Source organism: Melospiza georgiana, chromosome 2 (assembly GCF_028018845.1).
Source record: "Melospiza georgiana isolate bMelGeo1 chromosome 2, bMelGeo1.pri, whole genome shotgun sequence".
NCBI lineage: Eukaryota > Metazoa > Chordata > Aves > Passeriformes > Passerellidae > Melospiza > Melospiza georgiana.
Window position 1 is genome coordinate 61035971 of NC_080431.1, and position 18668 is coordinate 61054638.

The 18668-nt window shown below is 37.4% G+C and overlaps 1 protein-coding gene across 4 annotated transcripts in view; it reads right to left on the reverse strand.

Moving 5' to 3' along the window:
• The window catches only part of PAN3 (poly(A) specific ribonuclease subunit PAN3), a 79375-nt gene that overhangs the window by 53189 nt on the left and 7518 nt on the right, over positions 1-18668 (reverse strand). For all 4 annotated transcript variants that reach the window (XM_058044953.1, XM_058044951.1, XM_058044952.1 and 1 more), the window contains exons 2-4: positions 12860-12981; positions 3912-3978; positions 1836-1906 (exon numbers count right to left, since the gene is read on the reverse strand). In XM_058044953.1, coding sequence (XP_057900936.1) covers positions 1836-1906; positions 3912-3978; positions 12860-12981 — 260 coding nt within the window. The remainder of the gene's footprint in view (positions 1-1835; positions 1907-3911; positions 3979-12859; positions 12982-18668) is intronic.

Genomic DNA, 18668 nt, shown 5'->3' on the forward strand with positions numbered 1-18668 from the left:
GTTTAGTGCTTTTAAGGAAATCACTTCAGACAATTTGAATATTGTAATAAAAATACTAAAAATATATCAAAACTACATCATAACTACTTGCAATGTATTGACTGGCAGCAAAAGGCTGTCACAAAACGTATTAATTTCTCATAACTTTAGCCATAAATTTTTGTCCACTTAAAGCAATCACCAACATCTGGTCATTTCCAAAGAATTTTTCTCAGAGAAAGCTAAATGTTTCTTTAAACTACTCATCTCTCTGTGCTGACTATAGAGGGAGCCTGGATGCCTAGATTTACACAGCTCAAGTAGTATTTTATCAAAACTTCCCCATTACTAGTACTTAACAACCTTTAATACAATAATACATTACAAAATAGCAGTCATAACAAAAATAAATTAATATGCAAAGAAAAATACAAACATCTTTCAATTAATGCCAGTTATAGCTGAAATGCTAACTAAAAAAAAAACAAGTTAATCAATTTCACAGCTAAAACTCACTCTTAATACTATTTTAGCAGCCAGTGCCTTAATTTGCTTCTTTTTCTTGAGGAAAGAATGCATTAAGTCAGAAAGCACTGTGAAATACTATTTGAGTTTTGAGGTATTTGTGCTTTACAAGCAAACATTAATTGGTTTGTTTCTACTTTGTACTGCTTAACTTCAAATTTCAGAGACAGCGGTCATTCTTGCAATACTTCCATTTGACAGCTTATTTTCTTTGGTGCATGTGGTTCATACACAAGCAAAAACTGACACCCAGGTATATACAAACACATGTGTATATATTGGCTCTCAATGCCTGTGTTAAGGAGGAATGTACAATTATTTTTCATTTTTACCGGCCTTAGCAAGTGGATAAGCAACACATTTTTAGTTCTTTACATCCAACTTTCAGCACACTGTACTGGCATTAAGGAAAAGAGCAATGCAGATATTCCATGTAGTTTGGAGACATCATAATATTAGAAAATTAATGTTCAACAACCCCATTTATATTTTAAAAAGTGTGGTGGACCAGCTATAGCAATTATCTTTAAGCTCAATCTTCACCTGCAGGAATAACACAGAACATATTGATGTAGCTTGCTTTCATTATTTACTACATGAAAGCTGAGGATAATGTGGCTAGAGAACTAGAGAACATGAAAGTCATCAGTGAAAAAAAAACTTAATTGGTTGGGATAAGATAATGTCTGGTTTTGGTAAGTGACAGTTCATGAAAATGAGACAAAACTCTCACATAATCAAAATTTTGTCTCTTATTTCAGCCTCTGAGTGTATAGCTGGAAAACACCACAACTTGCACAGCTGCAGGTCAAAGATGTTTGAAGATACTGCCTAGCCCTCAGCAAAAGAAAGATTTCTCAATACAAATTAGAGGGATGGAAAAAAAACCCCAAACCCTCGCTTCCCAATGATAACAGTGTCTTTTAACCTAAATGCATTTCCAACTGTTAATTATCATATTATGTACAAATAAATGGGAGAATTGATTCTTAACGTATTCTGAACTTGCTCCCATAAAAGCTGCAGATCACATGTCCCTCACTAGAATAAAAATAATTTGTTTTCAAATTCAGTGGGCTACATACTAAGTTTCATATTCTATAAACTTCAGTTTACAAGTGCCTGGAGTATTTCTTATCAGCAGCAGTCTGATCTGATATAGCAAAAACGAAGTAGTAAGATCTTATTTATATCAGCAGCAACCCATTAAAATAAATCTAGTAACATCAGAAGAATTATCCTTATTTCATGCAGTATTTCAAGTTATTCCAGATCTTCTTCCCTGTCAACTCATACATAAATATGCTACTTATGATTTAGTTGTTGCCTACCTTCCTCCTTTGAGATACGCTGAGGGCAGCAAAGTCATTAAACAAGGATGAATTTGGTGAAGTTAGTGGATCTATAAAACCAATGTAATACCAAGGTGTTACATATATATACGCTACTAAAAGAAATTTTATATTTTTAACTTATTTCTGTATGGAAAAAATCCTTTTGACAAAGCTAAGTTTAGCAATCACACTGCTAAAATTCCCAGCATTTATTAGATTCTGTGCAACTGCTTAATTGAAATGGTGATCATTAACAGAATTCAGTATGTTTAATTGCTGTTGACACTATTTAAAGGCTACCTAACATTTCACAGCCTTCATCTGATCAGAAAACCTGTTCTAAGTGCTCCTTACATTTGCATGTCATTTTTAACCCTGTAGATGATACATTGCAATGTTTCCAATTCACCAGGAGATCCTCTGAAAGGCCTGACAAGCATTGGAAGAGGTTGCCCAGGGCAAGTGCATGAGTCACCATCCCTAGGGGGATTGTGTAAATGTAGTACTGAGGAAAAGCTTTAGCAGTGCACTTGGCAGCGCTGAGATAACAGTTGGACTGGATCTTAAAAAGTCTTTTCCAGCATAAAAGATCCTATGATTCTATGATCTCCAGCTAGCTGATATTAGCAATCTTCTGTTTAACAGATCTTACAAATAATGATGCGACTATTGCTTGTCCTGTCACTGTTCTGCACATCAAATTTAAATCAAAATCAAGGATAGCAGAAGTCCACATTCCATTAACTTTTTATTGCTTTTTCTTTGTTCCTATTCATCTTTTCTGAGTTGAAATATGTCACAAACTGTATAACATTCACAGATGCAACCTAAAACTCCAAACTACAAGGCTAAAACTGTCAAATTGGCAGATGACTGCCAGCTGTAAACATTGGTGTTTTGATGAAACACTTTCTTCAACATTAAATTCTTAACAGAGAATTTATCTTGCATTTGTTCAACAATAAGTATTCCCTAAAAGGGCAATTCTACAAATGAAGCACTGCTTCGCAGAGCCAGGAAGAGGGAGGGAGAAGGATCCGAGATATGACAAAATTTAAAATGGTTTCTAAAAGTTGGTGTGGTTTCTCTCTTTGACATGCATCACCATTACTATTTGGCCTGTCACAGTCAAACTCTAACTGCATTTAGAACTGGAGACCTCCACTGCCTTGAATAGCTAATTGTTCAGTGGGACAAAAGAAGCAGAGTTAATCTCAAAGCCTACTGGAAATAAACTAGGAAGAAAAAATAGAGAATACCCACCAATTTTGTCTTTCAAGAAAGTTAATGTTACAGTAGTAACTACCATGCCTAGATTATAATCCTGGTAAGTAGACTAGCTGCAGGGTCAGACATGCAAATGGAGTTCTAGCATAATTTACACAGCAATTTTCAAAGCAGAAATTTATTTTAAATGTATGTCCTTGCCATAAGGGAGCAGTACCCTCCTTCTTTAAAGAACTTAATTTAACAACCACAGCTGAAATAATCTGTAGTGATTCTGAAGAGCACATTACAAAGCGCAATACAGCCTCCACAACAATTTAGTGAGTACAGAGGCCTCCACTATCAAGATATTTTCTTCAGCTGAAAACCATGTATATAAAACATGTTCCTATAGCAAGGAAAAAATTATAAGAGGTAAAGTGCTGCCTGCAAGACAAAACTGAATAGCTATTTAAAATCAGCAGTTATGTGACATTTCACAAAATCCACACACCCTAAATTTAACAGAAAACACCTGTACACTAATCCCACACAGTAACTTACCCAAGAAGCATCATAAAAAGGGATACTATGGTGAAGCAACACAAATGCTTAAGCTATCAGTGTTTTACAGTGGATATCCAAACTAACATTTCACTTGAAGTGACAAGACTGATAATGACTAAGTTTTTCCCCTACAGCAAAGAGAAAGCTAAAAATTTATGAGTTCCTTACATCATTGTTAAAAAATAAAGTTTTGCTGTATCTCAAAATTTGAGAACAAGCAGCACTTCCTTAAGCCTCAGTTTTGTCAATCTCTCAAATTTGCCAACATACTTTTATATGTATTACTTGAAACATACTTACCATGGCCTGCATACTGCTTGGCACTGTCATTGAGAAGGCTAGGGGAGCTGCTGCTATTTGTCATCCTCTGTAAAAACAAAAGATGAAAGTGCACATGTAAAGTAAAGCCTTAACAGATTAAGTGAGGGCAATGGGGATGACCTTTAAAAAGTTTTAAGCATAGCCTATGAAACTTGTGCTCATTCCCCATTTAGTAAGCAAACAGACTTGTAATTGAGAAAAATGTTTAGTAAAATAAAGGATTTTGCACAACAGAAATGCAAACCTAAAGTTACTGTATATTCAAACGAAACACTATCTTCATTAATTTCTTCTAAATGAGGAGGATCGACCAAGCCTATGGTTCTCTTCCTGCACGTTGTGAAAACATTAGATAAGACAATTACTTATCTCCTTAAAGCAGTCTTTCACACTGCATTCCTGAAACAACTACTCCCTTTAAAATACTATCACCATGACATGAAATTTCTCCAATGAAAAATACTTAAATATTTGATAGACTCCTTTTTAAAATAAAAGAACCTTTTGAGATCTTTCAGCAAAACATCTGATTCCTCCAAGTCAGCAGGACGTCTGAAACCCTTTTAACACTCCTCCTAGGTTCCACTCGATTCTCCTGCATTCCTCTAGAGATATCAGCCAGGAACAAACTTCACTAAAGTGAAGCAGTGCTGCTCTAAGAGCTGCTGCTTCTTTCATAGAGAAGTTTTAAAGTGTCTTCTTACTCCTGCTTATTCTTTCACCTTTCTTTCACCAGCTCCCCAACAGGAAGAAAAAGTGTGAGAAGAAAAGGAAGGCAAGATCAGGAAGTGTTCTTGATCACTGAGAGAGACAACCACGAATTTGTTAAAATACTCCCTGGCATGCTTTTGGCCCACATCAACCCAGAGTCTCCCAGCCAATTTCCAGGCACTATTCAGCAGTGAAAAGGTTTGAGAACCCTTCAAATTGACGGTTTGCATGCAGACTCTGCTTTAGTGGGTGAGCACACACCAGCACAAACAGGCCCTTTTGTGCCAGCTGGCCCTAAGCATCAAGGAAGGTTTCCAGGCATGTTTCATTTAGTAGTCTAGACACAAACTGACTCAGAACTGGTCACTGGAGCTGCTCTTTACAGTTATATTTCTCCATAGCCAGTCTCAATGTTGGTGGCAAATGGCAGGAAGCTTCCTATGTTATACTTCACTGCCATTTCATCTAATTGTTGACCACAAAGATCAACATTCTGGAGTAATTTTGGTAAGAACAGAGGACAACCAACAGAAGCGGGAGTACTATCCATTATGGTAGAACTGTAAACCTACTGCAATTCAAGACTCCCATCACTTGCAGTTTTCAGAGCACCACAAACATCACCAGGAGCTGCTGCTTTTAAAACCTGTATCTAAAAGAATAGATGGTGTAAAGTAGCTTTCACGTGGAATGCTTACAACACATAAATAGCACATAAACCTGCAACTTTTTTAGGACTTCAAGCTGTTTGCTATGTGCTCTTTCTGTATTTTGATATCACCTGTCTCTTTCTCCTAGACATACTGACCAGACACAATACATACATCACTAACTGCTTAAGTAATAAACAATTCTATACACAAAAGGCATAATGAAACAAAGTCAACTTATTTTTACAAAACAAGGTACTGCTTTGAGAGGCACACACTAAATTGACAAACTTTGTTCAAATTCAAGGACACTCATCCAATTGCTCACAATCATCAAAATAAGAATAAACATACACCAAAATATTATAGTAGCTCAAGTAATCATACATCATATTCCCTTCCTAAGCAATAGAAAGAAGTTGAATAGTTTGTCACAAATATTTTAAAAGCACCCCTATTATGCATGGTTTTTTTGGCATTTGAGACATCCACACTGATCCTCATAAAACAATGGGGTTTAAGAAGAAACTTCCTAAAAGGAACCTTTCAGATTTGCACAAGATTTGTACAGGTGAAGATAAAAATAGTATTAATGTCCACTTATAATACCAGATTTAACAATAACTTTAACGCAAAAGGTCATGATTTCTTGAAACAAGAATAAATATGATGTTGAGAACTGGGCTGGTATCAAAGCTGGTTAAATGCATAGGTTAAACATGGAACAAAGCACTTTTATTCCATCAATATTCACCATCCTCAGGTCCAGGAGTTAAATATTCAGCCAACAGACTTTCAATGGGAACAGGAGCCTGCAATGATGAAAACCTGGGCTGACACAATCACTGAGAACACACAGTGCACACAAGGCAGACTGCAACAGAGCATATTGTTCTGGATTCTGAAAGTGCAGTGCAACCCAAACCTGTGAGCATCAGCTGTGCTTTTACAAAGTCAAGTTCCCATTCAAGGTGCAAACATAACTTACACACACAAGGTTTCTGAAAAACCAAATCTTGGGCAACCCTTGCCTTAACAACTGCTTGTAACCTGCACCTTGACTAGTTAGAAACCTCCATCACATTCATGAATTTTTCATTTTGCTCACTTTTACTACACATGCACAAGTTTCTTACCTTAACATTATTCATAGAAGACCTGTATGTAATCAGTAAAGGCTTTTTAAACTGTTTTAATATTAAGATTTCTGCCACCACCCAAATGCATTTAGTCTTAATGAAGGCTACTCCTGTATGTCATTTTTACCAAAAAGGTCTTGAAAGAAAAAAAATAATTAGAAGAACACACAAGTGCTGTTTGTTGTGTTTTCCTGAAGGCAGCTTTGATTTTAAAAAACCCTTATCAACCTCTTCTAATGACACTGAACTATTTTTCATACAAACTCAATTTCAAGAAGATTGTAAGCACCTCAGGCCCAAGGGATGAAAGTTCCAGAAAGGCAAAAGCAACCATTAACAAGGAAGAAAATTAAATATTAAGCCTGACAGAGAATGTAAGCACACACATATGAGAACTTCAGACTGTTTTACTACATCAGAGCTTTTATCATATGGGAGTTAATATAGAAAGACAACTTAATATAGAAAGACAACTTTCTGATAACCAAGTAAAACACTCATTTCCACAAACTTCTTTTCTCTACCTGCCTATTGCTATGATTTGCAGAGGTTCTTTAAACAGTACTCAAAATTCAACTAGGATTGCTGGCATATGTCCTGCCCTTCTCCCTTTAAAGGAAGTTAAAAGTTGTTTCTGTTTTAGCTTTCCCTCACAGGAGAGATGCTCCAGTACCCACATCCTCTTTGTGTCCCTTCACTGGTCCCTTCTCAATACATCCCTGTCTCTAATGCACTGAGAAGCCCAGCACTCCACGTGTGACTTCACCACTGCTGGACAGAAGGGAAGGACCACCACCCCTGACCTTTCAGCAACGTTCTACTTCAGGCAGTCCACTTCCTCTGTGCAGTACACTAAGAAAAGAAATGTTACAACAAACATTCCCACCTTCTAAAAGGAACACACCACCTTGCCTCCACCCTTCAATACTCAGTAACAAACCCCAAGATTATAGCAGCACTTAGGGCAAGCATGTTTTACTTTCATCTCCCTCAAGTGTATATTACAAAGTTCTCATCAAGATAAAGCATGAATAAAACTTTGATGCAGACAATTAGATCTAGTTTTACATAGCTTATAACACTTATCTTGAAGTGACTGGTTTTCCTTTTCTTCTCTGCCATTTCTTTTCTCCAAAATATGTAAGAGATTATATTTATTCCTCTTTTTCTCTATAATCCATGCCCTAATCCTAAAAATGTAAGGATTTTCCTAATGGTCATTCCACAGTGCTAAGCATACCACCTCAAAATATTTTGCAGTATGTCACAATCTAGTCTCTTCATCTTACTACTGTTTTACTGGAATTGTATTTCAGAATATTTCTTTATCATTTTCAGAATAATGTTGATTGGAGTACAAACATTCTGCAAAATATTAAGATCTATTTGTTTGGCTATGACATTGTTTAGTTGTCAGATTCTGTGACCTACACAGGGTGATATCTTTTGCTTTTCTTTTTAAAAAATCTAAAACCTGTCTTTGACAGCACACATGACACCATCTACAGAATGACCCACTCAACAGCTGAAACGAAAGCAACTGGATTTCTTCAGAAAGCATTATGAAAACAACAGCATAACTTTATATTTAAAATAGCACATCTGTAGTTCCACTCAGCTCTCAACAGTTAAAACTGAAGACATTTACAAGCTTCTGTGCTATAAGGACAGTTTTATTACTCGACTGTTGGCAGATGCAGCAATGGCAACAAAGGTCTTTGTGTTTATTCAGCTGCAAGGCTTTGAAGTAAGCATGGTTGCTACTTCTCAGGCTATTCAAGAATGCTTAGTACACCAACATTTGCATGGTGAAAGCAAGCAAAACCAATTTTCCATTGCTTGGCCTTGCCAATTTTAATGCTGAAGACTGTTACTCCCTTCCTATTTCAATTAGGATGATTTACTGAGAACTTAAGATTCTTCCTTTCTACGTAACCTGCAGTCCAACGGAATCCATGTAGTTCTAAATCTCATCCCATCAAAATAAAGAAAACCAGACTCCTGTGAAGCACCATGGATGAAGGCACCTTCCACTGTTTTATGCTCTTACAACCAAGCTGCTCAGTTCTAATAAAATGTTAAAAGTTTTAACATCAAGATACTTCTCTGCCTCATCCTGCTATAACAGCCTTTCAACAGCCCAACACAATATTGTTAAAGCTTCTTTCCACATCACCTGCATCTTTGGTCAAGTTAGTCAAAGGGCAGCACTAATGCCAGAGGAACAGTGACACCAGCCAACCAAGCGGCATGCACTGAGCAAACAGGCAAGCATTAGAGGCATCCCAGCCAGCCAGCTCCTGCCTCTTCACTGCTGGGAAAGCCAAAAGTGGTGAGCTTCTTTTTGAACCACACCTCTGACTGTCTCTTGGCAGCTGCTGCTATGGCAAAAAGAAAAAAAAAGCTTTGAGGACAGCATGCAGCCTGTGGACCATGTGTTGCACAGGCTTGCTCTGCAGTCAGTCAGTATCACTGAGAGAAGGGGAAAACAGAAAAAAAGTGCTTTGATAAGATGGAAAACAAAACTGTTATTATAGTGTATGAAAGCATATGCAGATTCGGGGAAGAAGAGACATGAAACAAACAGTCATATGGAAAAACACAAACCAGTGAGGACAGAAGACTACTAGTCAATAGGAAACTAAGTAACAACAGAAAATGATGGGGGCAATGAAATGTTGACCATCAGCAAAGACCTTTGAGGTAATAGGAGTGGAAGGATGAGGCAAGGAGGTATTTTTCAGAAAGGAAGAAAATGGAAGACTTGCAGTCACTTCAAAAATCCTGCCTCTTATGAGCTGTACCACATACTTTTACTCTGTTTTCCCCACTGCAGAGTATTGCCATTAACTGCATCTTCGTCACTAACGTAGGCCCAATGATATGTTCAAGATCTTGCAAAACCTTCTTCCACAGATAGAAATGAAATCTCAAAGTCAGAAATAGCCATTCTACAGAAATGTTGACAACTATTCATCTACATTATTTATGGTCAAAGCAGCACATCCACTCCCAATTCATCATGATATAATCCACTTTCCTCCCTTCTGCTGCTTACTTAACACTGAATCTTAGAGCTCAGGCCCTGCACACAAAAATGTGGTAACTCCAAACTTTGATATAGCTTTGCTTGATGCAGTCCATTATATATGCATTATGATAACCCAAACACATGCAACCACATACACTTTTCAACAAACCTGTTTTATGCCCTGCACATGACAAACACATTCTGGAGATTAGATAGGAATGGTCAAGACAACTCATCAATTGAATACCTGACGATTATATTGAGAGATAAGTAGTGAATAAAACAAGGACAGCAGAAAGATTATTTCATGGTAACAGAAATGAGCAATACCCTCAACAGACTGACTTTTTTACTATCCTTGCTAGAGTGAGATCAGTTAAGCAACTTGAACCAAGTATTTTACTGGTGGTCATTAGTTGCATTCTTGATCTTCCAACTGTAAAGATTAGTTTCAAAAACTCAGGTCTTTTGTATGCCAGCACTGTTGCAGTATTGTTTGTTCAACTGCCATCCCTTTTTATCCTATGCATCCATAAAATCTAGGCTACTTCCCTGTTTCATACAGAAAGCACTGCATGAAGTTTGATGGAATAATTGTAATGGTACCCAAAAGTGCACTGCCAACTAAGAGTCTTCACAAGGATGCAAACAGCATGCAGGAATAAAGCACAGAACCATATGATGAACATTTAATCACATATCAAACAGATGCTCAATACAGATGGATGTACCACACATCTTGTGTTCTGAGTAAGTCCCACTAATAATTTTCCCACTGAAAAAGAATTACACAACATTATGACCTCTAAATATAACTGCAAGGCTGCAACAGCAACCTAAACTTACCATTGCCTAACATCTTGCTGCATCTTACTACTGTTTTTCTATTAGTCTTTTTTCTTGCATGTTTGTGCAATTTCCCAGCTTTAAAAAACTAGCAGAAGAGCTTGCCTCACTGCATCTATTTGTGAACTACACAGAGTCACCAGAGATGACAAAGTAACTCAGATGGAACCGATGTTTCCATGTGCAAAAGCAAAACTGGGAGTTAATGAACTATTTTACAGTAGACATCTGATGTTTCATTGATGGCAGAACACTAAACTTTTAGCATCTTCAGTCTGATTTGAGAACCTGGAGAGAAATAGGAACACGGATTGTTCTCTCCACCCTACTTTGTCCCACCTTTACATTATGAAAATTTGTTTTCAGTTTCTGTGTATTGTATTTCTACCATTCCAGTCCCCATTCTGTGAGTGCCCCACCAAGATCTCCTTTCTGCTTCATCCCCTTTGCTCAATCTTTTCTGGTTTCTTCTTTACTTATCTTCAGCTCAGCTTCTCTAAGCCCACAGTATAAGTTTCTTTTCCCTCACTCACACCTCTGCTCTAATTAACACAGATACAGCTCTTTCATTAAATATAGATCCACTTCCATGCTGCTTCAGTCTGAAGGGGAAGAAAGGAAAGAGGGAAATGAAGCTGATGAGTGTTCCTGCTCTGAGTTCAGTCAAGGCCTAGATTATGCCAGACCTGCAACTACAAAAATGTACTCAAGATAGAACTTGTCAGTGCAGATTACATCTCTGGGAAATTATTTAACATCTAGGAAGTCTCCAGTGGATCCATATAAACCAGTTCTGCAAAGGTTTAATCAATTGACAAAATCTGTGCAAATTTTCAGAGAAAGCAAGCAAGAGGTAGATCCTTGACACAATAACCAATCTACCAGATTCAAAGTCTCTATTCCAAATCATAAATGACTAGTATTATTTGAAGTCAAACCCACTAAAATTTCTCCATTGCCTTGTTCCCCACAGGGCTGAATGACACAGAAAATCTCATTCCACGTGGCTGAACTTTATCAGTATGTACTTAACCTAGAAGCTGACACACAATCAAAACAGACAGCATTACCTTTGTAAACAAGAACTTAAATTACAGGATTTAAAGGAAAAAAAATCAATACAGGAATGCTTTTCAAACTGTAGTTTGATGCCTGTAAGCACATTCTCAACACTAATAAAATCCTACTTCCAAAGTAATTTTCCATGTCCTCCAATGGGCAAGAGGCACATTGATTTCTTCCCAAAGAGAAACAATAATGCCTTGACTGTAATCTCAGGCATTAGTAAAGTATTTAAAAATCCCACGAGCATTCATGTTAGATGCATACCTTACTTGCATGTCTGTATTTCTAGAAGAAACAGTTATACCTAAAAACTAGTGTTTAGAAAGACACTAGTGTTTCTGTAGAATACAGTTTAAGGATACAAAACATAATGACTTTGTGTTAAAATTATAGGACCTCAGTTATAAAAAAATTTGTAACTGCCAGCTTCAATAGTACACTTTGGAATCAGAGGTTAAATTTTTTCTTTTTAAATCATGCATAATTGTCAAGAAAGCATTTCCATACTTCTGCATTTCTGTCGAATAAGAAAATTCAGTCTCCTTGAAAACATGCAGTAAAAAAAACAAACAACCAGCCAAAAGAAAAAAAAGGAACACACCTAATTAATTCCCACCTTTTGCTGAGTTATTTTTCAATCCATTATACAGCCACAATTGAGATCAAAGTAACCTCACAAGGAGAGTTTCCTCGATATAAAAGAAGAGAGTTGTTGTCAGGACTCAGTGTGAACTGTTTGACTCATACTCTCTCATTTACCAGAAGTTGCTTTGTTTACTACTGGACAGACCATCTTCTTTCAGCGACTGTGCTTCTTTTAAAATGCATAACACTTTGAGGGAGTTATTGTAATACTTTGTGTGTTAATTCAGTAGATACTCATTTAGGTTTTAAATACGACAGACTTTTGCTGCAAATTTTCCACAATACTACCTACACAATAAATTCCACCTCATGGGAGTTCCTATGCCAACCTCTACAGAACACTATAAATACAAGGAAACATTTCAGAAGATTTAAATATGAATTCAACATACCACCACCAGAGTCTGAGTTGAAAAATTCTGAAAGTTTTGCCTAGTAATTTCAGGTTTGACAGTTCACATCTTCCTTCAATGACTTTGGGTCTTTGAAAAGTTTTAAAACCTGAATTTTATATATTTAGCAAAAGGCTATCAAAAGCTATGAGCCTAAAAGGAAATCTAGAAAGTCACATTCAGAAAAGAAACCTCACACAGAATTAATGCATGCAGCAAAGCTCAACACAACAGCTCAGGTAAGTGCAAGTAAAACCAAATTAATTTTAAAGCAATAATACTGTTTCATTTCCATTTGCAAAATTAAAGTGAATATATACTCTGTATATCATACAAGATAAACATTCCAGAAGGCTCCATTTGTCCTGCCTCTTGAGCACTTTTCCCTTTTTGGTGTAACACCAGAACACCGGAACCAATGAAACATTATACAAATCACTGCTATTACCTGCATCATGGGATACTTGGTTTCAGCAGGACTTCCAAATCCATTAACGCCAATGAAGCTGGTGCTAAAGTATGAATCCGTCAGATTAGCATCAGCTAACCCACCACCATCCATTCCGGGAACTAAAAGGAAAAAAGAAAAAAATAATGCCTCAGAAAATGTTTCCTTAGCCATGGGTTTATTCACTAGGATCTATTATATGTATAGACTTTTATTTCTTTTCCCCAGAGGGGAACAGAATATGGTACTACTGTTTTATCAGCAAAACAACCAAAAACAAAATAGTGCATAGCATGAAAAAGGGAGTTAATGAAAGAAGTTACTAAATGAGAGCATTTGTAGCATGAAGTTACAGCACAAATGCAGAAAAGCAATGAGGAGTCTGAACTTTAGAAACAAGCATAACAAGGACAATAATGATATCAAAAAGAAAATAAATCCATTTAAAAAGCTAGAAGGCAAGCTTATTTTATGAAGACCCATATTCTTGCATGCCCTTCTTGAAAATATATGTGTTAGGTAGAGTCTGGAACTGGATGTGCTGGTTCTTTTAAAGGGTAACATATAGAAAATGCACACTTGAAAATATCTCAAACTCTTTAAAGCACAAACACTTTAAATGCTTCCTTAAGAGCTTAAGACAATTTTCATCATCTCATTCTTTGTAAAGTGGCAACAATTTCCTGAAATGTAGCCCAAAAAATCCTCTAGATTGAAAGAAAGTGTGAAAGATGCAAGAAGATATTCATCCCACTGAAACAAAAGTCCGACATACAAAACTTTAACCACATATAAATTAATTCAATACTAAAAAGTTACAAAGAAAACAAGAAGCTGTCATAATTAACACAAAACTCTCAAGCAGGTATTACTTTGACAGGGGAAAAAAAGGCATTTACAATGGTATACAAGCTGCAGTTCAAATGAACCTTCTGTGAAAGCACCCACAGTAAATTATACAGACACTCATCAGTGTGGCCAGGCCACTGCGAGCCAACAGGCATGAGTAATGGGTAGCTTCATGGTAGGAAGGCACACATCCAACTCAGAGGAACATCCTGTACCAAACTATCCAACTTGAACTTCTGGGAGGACTCGCAGCCAGGTGGTGACACCCGGAAACGACTTCCTGACCCTAACCCTCAAAGGAAATAAAGTGCAACTTAGTGGCACAGCTAAAGGAATGCATACTATAAACCCTCAATTTTCAACAGAACGGCAATCTTCCCTCCAAAACAGACTGCATAACCTGGTGAGCCATTTCCATGTGCCAGGCACAGGAAACAGCAAAAGAAGTACAGTCATACATAACCACAGGAAGGGCTGGAAGAGGATGATGAGTAGCACGCACAGCACAGACAGAAGGAAACACTGTCCAGCTGCACTCCCCTGAGACTGGAGCTGCATGAATCAGCCCACTGGGGGTAACACCAACACCAGTTCAAATGGAGAACTCTATGTGAGAGACCAAATAAATGGAATATCTCAGTGGCAATAAACATCAGTTTTGCAAGGGAAAAAGATTATTGAACTTTTGTTACCAAATTGAGAACATTACTTGTTTATTCTGTAGGTTTGAAGGAAACACCTAAGAAACTTTAAAGATGCTAAGTATTAATGAACTGCTACTTCTTTTTACAAAAATTTTTTAAATTACCTAAGAGAACAGGAAAATAAAACTCCTTCCACTAGCTATGCTCTAGCTCCTCCTTCATAATTTTAAGTAGGTAGCTACATAGAAACTTCAGAAGTCCTTTTGCTACAGCCCTAAAAAAGACCAAACTTTTTTGATTTGTCTTTTAAATGGCTGTTCCTCTTTTGCCTTCATTTAGGAAAGTCACATTCAGGAGTCTAGGAAAAGTATTTTATAGTTCAACTGCTGTACTATGGAAAATAGTAATGTCTGCAGTAATGCCAGTTACTGTCTCATCCTCCCGCTACAGTCAGTCCCTAACTCATGCTGCCATGGTTAGCATCTTATACAGGGTTTTCTGGCATCACGAAAAACACTAGGATTCATTCATACCAGAAAACAAAAAAGATAGCAAATCCATATCTAATTGTAGGCAGTTTCAGTCCAGTTTGCCAGTAAATTACCCAAGGTTTTAACTGTGGTTTTTATTTCTTCTAAAAATACATTTCCAACATAGCTTTCTCTGCCTATACTTCAGCGTTATCAAAACCTCCTGCAGTTTTTATGCTGCACCTTGACTGACCAGGTTCCTGTTCCTAAACTGAACCTGTTCCAGGTTCCTAAACAGTTCCTGTTTTATTTTCAGGAACAACTGTCATTTTAAGGTACACTATAAAATTTCAGCAGTATATCTGCTACTTCATCTTATGCTTTTGCCTGAAATTATAGAGTCTATTCAATTTTTAACAAACTAGCAAGATACTCCCTCACATGACACCATCAGCTTTCCAAATCCTTCAGGCTCTGTTAGAGAATTAAGAAAAATGCTATTATTCCTGCTTCTCACTATGCTAGAGAGCATAGAGTCATCATGAGAATCCAGGTACCTTCATTTCTCCCTTGAACAAATACAGCTAAATGCACAAAATCCTTCAAACTGGGGAGAAGCAAATGAAAACTGACAAGTTTTCCCATACTGAGAAACCCCAGAGCTGGCCTGCAGTAACTCCAGACAGGTGGTACAGCTCAGTCACCCAATATCCAAACAGAGCACTTAAATCTGTGACAGTAACCTTGCCAGGGCACACATACACCACCAGGTGCTCTGCTCCTGCTCTGGCTGAAACACCCTCAGTGCCAGGCAGGTCAAGCTGCAGGCACGAGCAGGCATTCAGCAGCAACCCCAGAGCTGAGCAAGGCTGAGGCTGCTGCTGGGATCTTTGACACTGCAGCCTTTCTACAGCTGCTATTTGCTACGCCAGCCTATCCAAGACACTTAAAGCTGCTCAAAGCTACAATTTAGGCTATTGGCACAGTGATATCTAACAGGGCACTTCAAACAGCAGAAGCTACTCGAGAACATTTCCTTTTATCATCCCTGTACTGAAGTGCTATGGTTTGGCCACACCAATCAGCCTCCTTGTGCCACTCCAACAAACTGCTGTACTCCAGTGCTGACCCACCTTCGCAGCGCTCAGTTCCACTAGTACCACAGCAACTTTTTTATTGTCCTCTTTTTATTGTCCTCCAGGATTTTTACTGTCCTCTTCCAAACTGTCTAGAAACATACTGCTAGCAGAGGGACTCAGAGCACAAGAAAGCATATTCCACAGGAGCAATCAAAAGAAAACCAGCAAAAGTACACCCAATGGAGCTGAGGACAGTTTTCTTGGCAGTAGCTCAGGTTTAGAACAGAATGCTCTAAAAGTGGCAAGTATAACTATTGCCTTCAAAAGAAAATTCAATACTAGCTTCCTTAAACTGACTTCCCTGTAGCAATCAGCAAGAAAATTAAGCCTGCAGAAAAGACAAGAAAAAGTAATTATTGCATTACTTACAGAGTGAAAAAAAAAAGTGTTCAATACATAATCTATTTGTGTTCAAAGGGACATTCAGCTTTTACACTGCTGATAGCCCAGCAAATACCTGAACAACCAAAGCATTTTTACTGTATTTGCCACCTGGCCTTCTCTATGAAAAGCAGACAACTTTCTCCTCCTTCTGCCAAACAATCAGCAAAACAGAAATTCTCACCAGCTTCTTGAAGACCACAAGTTGAGAAAAATTATTTATCATAAGCAACCCATAAAAGGTCTGCAGAAGTGGGCACACTCTTACCACAACAGCAGTATGGTATTAAGAAAGTGAAAGCCTAGGCTGGGGAAGAAAACTCCAGTCCTCATAAAATTTTATTTTTATGTGTTTACTAATTCACATCAGTACCCACATTTGATTTATCCATCCAAATCTTTCCCATAGAACAATTGCAAGCAAATACTTTAAAACATTCCATACACCATGCTATTAAAATACCAATGAACTTCTCATGTCTGCCTTTTCTCTTTTAAGACACTGATTACAACTTCAGTAAGTTTAGGCAATTTTTGGAAAACCCTGAATTACCTATTTTTTGTTAAAGGAATAAGCCTTTCTGCTGTGCAGCAGCACTATCCATACAGGTTCTTCTTGGAGAGAAGCAAAACCTTCCTGATAAAAGCAGAAAGGCTGACCAGGCAGGTCTGAGTAAAGACGGATGTGCAAGCAAACAACAAAGAATCCAGAGGGGGAAAAAAATGGTAACGTGTTATGTAAGCAGCTGTGTGAAAACAGAACAAATTTCTGAATTCCATCAATATTCAAGACAGAAGGTACATCCTGGCAATTCTGGAAAGAAATTAAATAGAACGTCTTGAGAAATTAAGACAATTTTCTACTTTTTATACACATTATCTAATACTTTTCTTGCTTGGTGAGTAACACTGCAGCTTAATGTGACAACTGCAATTAAAAATAAATATCTTCTTATATAATTCCTCTCCCACAGAATTTTAGCAGAAAGTAGGCTTCCTGCCAGATGCAGACACCAAAGAAGAAAAAAAAAAAAGATAGTTAGATAGTTACTTTTGCCTTACCCATTACAATGACATTTTTCAGAAACAAAGTATCTCATCACAGCTTAAGTGCTTGAGTAGTACCACCATAAACACAACACAGGTGCTTCAACTGAAGGAGTCCGTTCCAGTGAGTTTCAGTTTAATGCTTGCCTTGTCTAACACTACCACTGTCAGAACACCAATAGTAACTGAAAAGATTTTTGATGCTTTCATTCTGTGATTTCACTAACTAGTAAACAAATATTGCATTCTCCTAGACTACTTCTTTTATGAACCCAGTATCAGCACTGATGATCTCAGACACTGTTCGTAATACAAGAAAGGATCCTTTCCAATAATGTGATATATTACTACTAAAGTGAATGGGTAAAGCAAGGCCACAATAGATTTAGCTGACAATTTTCAAAACAATATTTTAAAGATTTCTGGCAAGGTAATAAAACATATATTCAAAGGATTCATTTTGCTACTAGTTTGTTTTTTTTTTTTTCTAAATGTACAATTATTTTAGGCCAAGTAAAATGTTTATATATGGTCTTGATTTAAACTCTGAGCACAGCAACAGTGCACTTTTCACATGCTGGTAAACTGAATCATAGGTTCACTGCATACATGTGCATCCTAAGGACAAGGTGTTATCTCAGCTAGATATAAAGCAGTAAAAAACTACAGTGCCATATCTCCAGAGGAATTTACAGAGATAGCTACCCTAATATTGAGACAAAAACAATAAAACATTTATACAAAGCTTATCTAAGTAATTTAAGATTTGTGTCCTTTTGGTCACCCAGAAGCATCAAGGTGTCAGAGGAGCTTACACTCATTTTTCTTTCTGTACTGACATGTACATTTCTGTACACCAGGAAACCCTGTGCTGCTGGTGCTAACCTCACTTGCACACCTCAGTGCTATTTTCTCTGCAGTGCTCCTGCTTGGAACTTGTTAGGGAAACTGGATTCTCCACTGCTCTTATGCCTCTCTCATTTAATGCAACATGTTTGAAACACAGACTAGGAATCTCTGAAATAGAGGCACCAGACAAAGAAAATGAACGATGCTTCCAGGCACGAGAGGCAAAAGTGAAAGCACAGCCTGGGTTAGGACACTGTGACAGAGTGCAGTCAGAGGGAGGAGAGCACAAGTGAACCAAGTTGGCTGAAAGGCAGACAGGAAGCAAAACAGTTTGGGAAATGCTGCCTTATTTACAAGCACTCCCACTACACCACGAGATATTCATGGGCAAGCAAAGGAAAACAGCTATCTTTACCATAATAGTAAATGG